Here is an 8209-nt window from a genome sequence, read left to right on the forward strand (position 1 = left end):
AGGACGGTGAGGGCGGCGGCCATTTTTCTCAGAGTTGTTACGAAGCAGAGAGACTACATGAGTAACAACTTAATACTTCATCCCAACTCTGATAAAAAGCCGATGACGTAAACAGGAGATTCCACGACCACAGACACAACGAGATTATAATCCACCATCCAAAGAAGCCCCCCAAACTCTGATCCGGGTGTTCCAGGGTGAGTTCGGGTGAGCTTCCTGTTCCAGCTCGAGGCCGCTGTCTGTTCCCACAGGATCAATAAACTCGCCAAACGCCAGCTCGTGTTTTGGCTGGAGAGAAGCCGTAAACACAAAACCATTACGGGAACCCTCCGTCTGTTCGCCGGCCATTTATTCAAGACTTTTAATCTGACCACAAAGTACATTAATACACTCCTCGAGTACTTGAACTCAACACAAGTTCAGAGGCTTTTAACGGCCGTCGGCAGGAAGAAAAACAAGTGCTTCATCAGTTGTGCTGCGGTTTGAGGACACCATATTTACTCCAGAGAAGAAACAGGGAATTAAAATGTTTTACCAACAAGCCGTTTAAATATGTCGTCTGAATCTACATGAGCAGTCTTTGAAGAAAAGTGGTGTTTTTGTTGTTTACTTGTTTGTTTATTTATGAGACTATGATTTATATTTAGTGTATGCGTGTGGTGTGAATATTCACAATTTAAATATTTAAACTCGAGCAAGAAATTCATGTGACTCTTTAAAGCCTCCCAGAGACTGTCTGTGGTCCCCCAGAGGTCTAGATAGTAGCTCACATTAGTCCAGAGACCAGACCAGACTATGTGGAGGACTATGTGGAGGAACCAGAGACTGTCTGTGGTCCAAACAACAAGGTCTCTGCTGTATTTATGTCTAGATGACCTTATTTGGAGTCTTGTGGTCTTGCAGACAGACCTAACAAAGCATGACTCAGCACTTTTTACTGATCACCATCATTATGGAGTTATTTCTGCATCCTTTTCATCTGGTTATTGATATTAAATCATAGATAAATACTTTATTCTGGGTTCCTCCAGCTGTGGTGAACCAACCCACGTGGGTCTTGCTGGATCCAGTAAAATCCAGCTTGGTGAAATCCACTGTCTGGTTTTAATGAAGTCGGTTGATTTAACTGGTACTTAGAACGTTTTATTGTGAAAAGCTGTTCCACTGTGAGTCCGCCTTCACATATCAGAAAATCAGATGCAACTTTTCAACAGAAAGCATGACCTTAAATGTCGGCTTGACATTTCCATCCATTTGTCTAACAGGAGAAACCATTCAGGGATGCTTATCTTTTATTCAACACACGGACAACATGCATTTAACCGCAGCCATCACCGGCGATTACGCAGCATCGCCGCAGAGAACTACTGACGTGGGTGTCATGTTCTTTTCACCAAATAATAGTCAGGGGAAACAAACTTTAAACACTTTTGAGTGAAACGTCAGCTTGTCAAGAGAGCGACAAAGCACATCAGCGTCTTCTACAATGCTGTTATTGTGGCGGTGCACGTACAAAGTTTCTACAAACAAAAACTTGTTTGTCTTGGTTGTTTGTCTCTGAGCCGTCTGACCGCCGCTGCACCGAAAGGCACTTAAGCCTTTCAGGAGCTCGGCCATTTGTTCTGGAGTGCATCAGGGAGACGCCGTCCTCCCCCGCCAACCAGGACTTGTGAAGTGCTTTTTGTTCACAAGCTCAAAGTCGCCCTGAAGCCTCGGCGGCGAGGCGGCAACTCAACGTCCCTACCTGCAACTCCAGGTTTCTCCAAAATCCTACCCACTAAATCAATGCATATTAGTCCGCGGACTGGCATTTAATAAACCTTTTTACAGAGCTGCAGGAAACCGTCTCTGCAGGATGCCGAGAGCGTGGGCTTAATTTCATTACTTTTCCAGCTCGGGAGCAGCTCGGCGAGCCTGAACACACCTCCGACCTCCCGCCGCTTCCTGCGCGTTCGTCTGCAAAAGAGACGCATTTACGTGATGAAAATCTGCAGGTATGACAAGTGAAATATGCCGAGACGCCGTTAATCTGCTCTCCGACGAGGAGAGACATCCGTCGACGATTGATTTACTGTCAAAACGCCTCATTTTATAGTGGATTATACCCTAAAGTGGATTTCTGTGTCGGCGTTTTTGAAGGTGTAATTTCATGTCAAAGGAATAATGAGAATGAATCTGTTTAACGTGGATGAAATGAGATGAACAGCAGCTGATTACGCTGCCGAACCGTGCCAGAGCAGCCGGGTCGCCTAAAAACTACATTCCCCACACAAAGAAACTACATCCAGGGTTACTTATTACGTATGTTTGCTCTTTACGTATCAGTAATTAGTGTCACGTTCCATTTTGTGTCGTTATCTTAAGCGACATCTTAACTTAAGTGTCGTTGGTTTTGTCGTCTAAAGCTAACGTTGGTTTTGTCGTCTAAAGCTAACATTGGTTTTGTCGTCTAAAGCTAACGTTGGTTTTGTCGTCTAACGCTAACGTTGGTTTTGTCGTTTAAAGCTAACGTTGGTTTTGTCGTCTAAAGCTAATGTTGGTTTTGTCGTCTAAAGCTAACGTTGGTTTTGTCGTCTAAAGCTAACATTGATTTTGTCGTCTAAAGCTAACGTTGGTTTGTTGTCTAAAGCCAACGTTGGTTTTGTCGTCTAACGCTAACGTTGGTTTTGTCGTCTAAAGCTAACGTTGGTTTTGTCGTCTAAAGCTAACGTTGGTTCTGTAAAAACCTTTGACTCTGATGTCAACAAAATGATCGTGACTTTATTCAGTGTTCAGATTTCTGATCCGTAAATGAAAGTAAATACATATTTGATAGTCGTAAAAGATAATTTTGCATCATTTGCATATTGAAACAAAAAATAATTGTCCTAATGTTAAAGCTGACATGACATCTAAGAGTTTGTTATATCAGCTCCTGATCAGCAGAAAGGAAACGGTACATTGTCTGGTGGTATTCACTTATCGGAGCACCGGGGACGACTTCCTGCTGCCGGCCGGCCGGCCCTGACCAGACACAACACACACACACAGGGGCATGATGGGAAATGTTTAAGCGTGGAGAACATCCCCCATTGATCTCCCACAGAGGGCCGTTTCCAGATCGGCCCTGACGGGACGAGCCTGAGCGGCTCTCGGGTTTCAGGGCAGCTTTTAGAGGTCGATACGGGAGCCTGCGGGGGACATTTGTTTGATGTGATGGATGCCAACGCAAAATGGAAATGAATAAATAGAAGGTACATTAGCGAGCAGCTGCATTGTCCTGGCGACAGCCCATTACTGTAAGCTTAACTTTGCCTTGGTTCGAGGCGGCTTCGCCCCTTTAAGAGACGCTCTGTCGGGTTGTTACCTCCACGGCTCTAAACCTCACCGGAAATAACAGGTTGTCGTGGATTACATATCAGTATGAGTTTCAAACAAGTCCGCAGATTAAAAACACACTTTCACGTTACATTTTTGTTTTGTTCTGTTGTCTAAAACTAACGTTTGGTTTTGTCGTCTAAAGCTAACGTTGGTTTGAGTGTAGATTCATGGGAAATATATAATATTTATTTATATATGAACACGTGCAGGCGGTTCAGTATTTTGGTCACATGGAGGACAAAAAAGAAAAAGGAGGGCACAGGTTTCATCTGACAGCAGCATTGAGTGTTTCCTTAACCCTGACCTCGACCTGTGTGTGTGTGTGTGTGTGTGTGTGTGTATAAGTATGTCCACATAACGTATATTATGCTCCCGGTCAACATGTCTGACATGTCAGATAGTGCATCTCCTAACTGACCTCACATGACCCGTGTGTGTGTGTGTGTGTTTGTGTGTGTGTGTGTGTGTGTGTGTGTGTGTGTGTGTGTTTGTGTGTGTGTGTGTGTGTGTGTGTGCATGCCATGTTGGTGGTTAACTCTTCTCTTTAAAGCCGGTTAGTGTTGCTTCCACACACAAATCTGAGCTTCGTCTCATTAGTTCCCTCTAAAATATCTATTTTATATTAACAACTAACGACCGGCAGCTGATCGAGCCTCGAGGATCCCAAACAGACCCGAACCCACATTTCTCAGAAAGAAGACCCGTAGTGGATCGATGAGGACCTGTGCTCCAACAATATGACCCTGAAGAATTAAGCTCCCAGACAACAAAACTACATTTCTCCCAGATCACGTCACTAATCGACGGATCGCATATCGGCGTGCGCCTGTGTGGGGAGGAGGTCGGGCTGGATGGACAGTTCCAACACGGGACTGTCACCTAGGAGACCCGCATGAAACCAAAAGTGCCGCATCTTAAACCCAAAACATGCACTTTCACTAAACCGAGTGGAAGTTGTCGTCTTAAGCTAACGTTGGTTTTTATCGTCTAAAGCTAACGTAGGTTTTGTCGTCTACAGCTAAAGGTGGTTTAGTTGTTTCAAACCAACGTTTTTTTTTATCTGAAGCTTACGTAGGTTTTGTCATCTAAAGCTAACGTTGTTTTTTTCATCTAAAGCTAATGTTGTTTTTTTCATCTAAAGTTAATGTTGGCTTTGTCATCTAAAGCTAACGTTGTTTTTGTCATCTAAAGCTAATGTTGGCTTTGTCATCTAAAGCTAACGTTGTTTTTTTCATCTAAAGCTAACGGGTTTTTTTTCATCTAAAGCTTACGTAGGTTTTGTCATCTAAAGCTAACGTTGTTTTTTTCATCTAAAGCTAATGTTGTTTTTTTCATCTAAAGCTAATGTTGGCTTTGTCATCTAAAGCTAACGTTGTTTTTTTCATCTAAAGCTAACGTAGGTTTTGTCATCTAAAGCTAACGTTTTTTGTCATCTAAAGCTAATGTTGGCTTTGTCATCTAAAGCTAACGTTGTTTTTTTCATCTAAAGCTAACGTTGTTTTTTGTCATCTAAAGCTAATGTTGGCTTTGTCATCTAAAGCTAACGTTGTTTTTTTCATCTAAAGCTAACGTTGGTTTTTTCATCTAAAGCTTACGTAGGTTTTGTCATCTAAAGCTAACGTTGTTTTTGTCATCTAAAGCTAATGTTGGCTTTGTCATCTAAAGCTAACGTTGTTTTTTTCATCTAAAGCTAACGTTTTTTTTTTCATCTAAAGCTTACGTAGGTTTTGTCATCTAAAGCTAACGTTGTTTTTTTCATCTAAAGCTAATGTTGTTTTTTTCATCTAAAGCTAATGTTGGCTTTGTCATCTAAAGCTAACGTTGTTTTTTTCATCTAAAGCTAACGTAGGTTTTGTCATCTAAAGCTAACGTTTTTTGTCATCTAAAGCTAATGTTGGCTTTGTCATCTAAAGCTAACGTTGTTTTTTTCATCTAAAGCTTACGTAGGTTTTGTCATCTAAAGCTAACGTTGGTTTTTTCATCTAAAGCTAATGTTTTTTTTCATCTAAAGCTAATGTTGGCTTTGTCATCTAAAGCTAACGTTGTTTTTTGTCATCTAAAGCTAATGTTGGCTTTGTCATCTAAAGCTAACGTTGTTTTTTTCATCTAAAGCTAACGTTGGTTTTTTCATCTAAAGCTTACGTAGGTTTTGTCATCTAAAGCTAACGTTGTTTTTTTCATCTAAAGCTAATGTTGGCTTTGTCATCTAAAGCTAACGTTGTTTTTGTCATCTAAAGCTACGTTGGTTTAGAGCTTTGGACTGAAGTCGGAGTGGAGAGCGGCCTCACCCTCGTCGTTGATGAAGTCCTTCAGCGAGGTCCAGGTCTTGTTGTTGCAGTAGAAGGTGGCGTTGGCCGGCAGGCTGCCGTTGACGCAGTGCACCGTGCTGCGGACACACTTCTGTCGCAGGTTTCCCATGAAGAGCTGCAGGCCGATGAGGGCGAAGACGCTCAGGCAGAAGACGGTGAGGATCATCACGTCGGCGAGCTTCTTCACCGACTGGATCAGAGCGCCGACGATGGTCTTCAGGCCTGGAGGGCCGCCGGGACGCACACAGGATTAGTATTCACAGAAACCCTCATTTAGCAATCATTCAGACGTGTTATTAAGACATACTTTTAAATGAAAAAACTAACAGCTAATTAAAAGAAAAGGTCACATACTGGAACACTTTAAAGGGATAGTTCACCCAAAAACAATAACTTGTACATAGTACTCACCTCTATAGACTATCTGAAGCCCCGCCCCTTCCTGTCTCCCCCATGAAACCTTATTTCAGAATAAATATATCCATGAATGAAACATCTGATGTTTTTTCTGACTTAAGTATCAGACTGTAAATCCGTCTGTGTTGGTGACGTAGGTAGCTAGCCAGCAGGATAAGGTCACGTATTTTTTAGGTCTTCTGTCTGCTGTTTTTTGTTCTCCTGAATGCCTTTCAATAGAAAACTTTATCTCGGACCATAAAAAGTTTTGGGTACGATAAACAATTTATTATTATAATTTATTATTTTGGATGAACTGTTCCTTTAAATCAATGTATCAGGTACCATAAAGATGGTCGCCGCCTCAATCACTTCCTATCAAACCCAAACAGAGTCAAAGCAACGAATTAGCAACGACACATTTTTTTTATTTTCAAATGAAAAAAACCTTCAGGATACGGAGTTAAAGCAATGGGCGGCCATCTTTACGTAACCATGGAAACAAATCACACAACAAACGGATATATTGGCCAATAGAAGTGTGACTCTGCTGTTAGGTGAGAATCTCTTCTGTCATTTAAACTACATTTGTCAGATTTTCATCTGACAGCAGCTTTAAGTTCAAAACAAAAATAAAAGTCATCATCACCAACAGAACGAAGCAAAACAAACTCCAGATAAAAACACAACACACACACAAACACGGTAAAAACAGCAGGAACAACACAAACGGTGCAGACAAGGTGACCGACCTCCGACATCCAAACCACCAGAACAACCTCTTCGTACGTTTTCATCACTCCAAAGTTCAAATTCATAGTAAATTCATTAGAAAACAGACGCTTTTTTTCCCGCCAATTTGCATCCCGGACGAATCTCCGCGTCTGTAAGCTAACGAATGATCGTGATTCTGTTTAGTAATGACATGCTTTCCTGCTACTACTGTGTCATAGTTATAACATGTATTATAGACACTGTTATAACAAGGCCACACCCACTGCATTGACGCCGTTAGCGCTGCATGCTAACATGCACGGTGGAAACATACAGAGGCTAGCCAGCGACAGATTGATACTTAATATTTTAATGTTGAATTGACAGAATCATTGTCCTTTGATTAACACTGAAATCGATCTAGAGTCAAGGTCTTTAAATATCAATCTCACACAAATTTGCGGCGGTTTTTCGGAAAGCTAACTACTGCTGTGTTCACACACGAAGCTAAGCTATTTTTTTGGATACAAAATATAAGCAAAGTCGTAGATAGACGCAGAGGAGGCATATACATTAAGTAGTGTTTTCACTCGAGTTGAAATATTTCACCCATCAACCAGACTCCATTCAGAAAACCAGCGTTTTAACAGTAGTTATCTTGTGGTCTTGTAGACAGACCTAACAAAGCATGACTCAGCACTTTTTACTGATCACCATCATGATGGAGTTATTTCAGCATCCTTTTCATCTGGTTATTGATATTAAATCACAGATCAATACTTTATTCTGGTTCCTACAGCTAGGGTAAACCAGCCCACGTGGGTCTTGCTCGATCCACCTCTGGATGATGTCATGAACCCAGACAGGACGGCGTTTGGTTTCCTGGTGGATCTGAGACTTCAACATGTACAAAGCAGCGAATGTGGTGATTTCAGCCGTGATGGAAGAAAAATACGTGGAGCTAAGCTCCACCTCCTCTCTGGGGCGTCTAGTACGAGTGATGCGAACAAACACATTTAAATCACCATCAAATCACCGTGAAAAACTTCACGCAAGAGGTTTTTGTTGATTAAACGTTTTTGTTGCTTAGCAACGTGGGGAAAAATGTATTCTTGTCCACGTAAACAAGCGATTTAAATTGGGTGAGTATTTTGTGAAACCACCGTGAGATTGTTGGTTTTCTGTTTTTCATCATTAAAACGCCTTCAGTATGATTTAAGTTAAACAGTGAGATTCTTTAGAAGCCGTTTTAGTTTGAAGTCGCTGCCGCTCAGCCTCTGATGCCCACCGTCGCTGTGAGGAAGACTTCGGTGCATACTAACTACTCCACAGATTTACTCCAGTAGCTAGTATGCAGGATTTCTAACACAGCCCTGATGGTTTTAGTTCTTCCAGCAGGCCCCGCCCCCCCAGGGAGGGGCTGGGGTGCG

At 42.0% G+C, this 8209-nt stretch overlaps 1 protein-coding gene across 1 annotated transcript in view; it reads right to left on the reverse strand.

Annotated features, from left to right (window-relative positions):
* The window catches only part of LOC311029039 (sodium channel protein type 5 subunit alpha-like), a 92098-nt gene that overhangs the window by 72345 nt on the left and 11544 nt on the right, over window positions 1-8209 (reverse strand). Inside the window, exon 7 of the mRNA XM_084033904.1 lies at window positions 5649-5891. Within this exon, the coding sequence (XP_083890030.1) occupies window positions 5649-5891 (243 nt within the window). The remainder of the gene's footprint in view (window positions 1-5648; window positions 5892-8209) is intronic.

The sequence above is a fragment of the Eutrigla gurnardus genome (genome assembly GCF_963514095.1).
Source record: "Eutrigla gurnardus genome assembly, chromosome: 18".
NCBI classification, from domain to species: domain Eukaryota; kingdom Metazoa; phylum Chordata; class Actinopteri; order Perciformes; family Triglidae; genus Eutrigla; species Eutrigla gurnardus.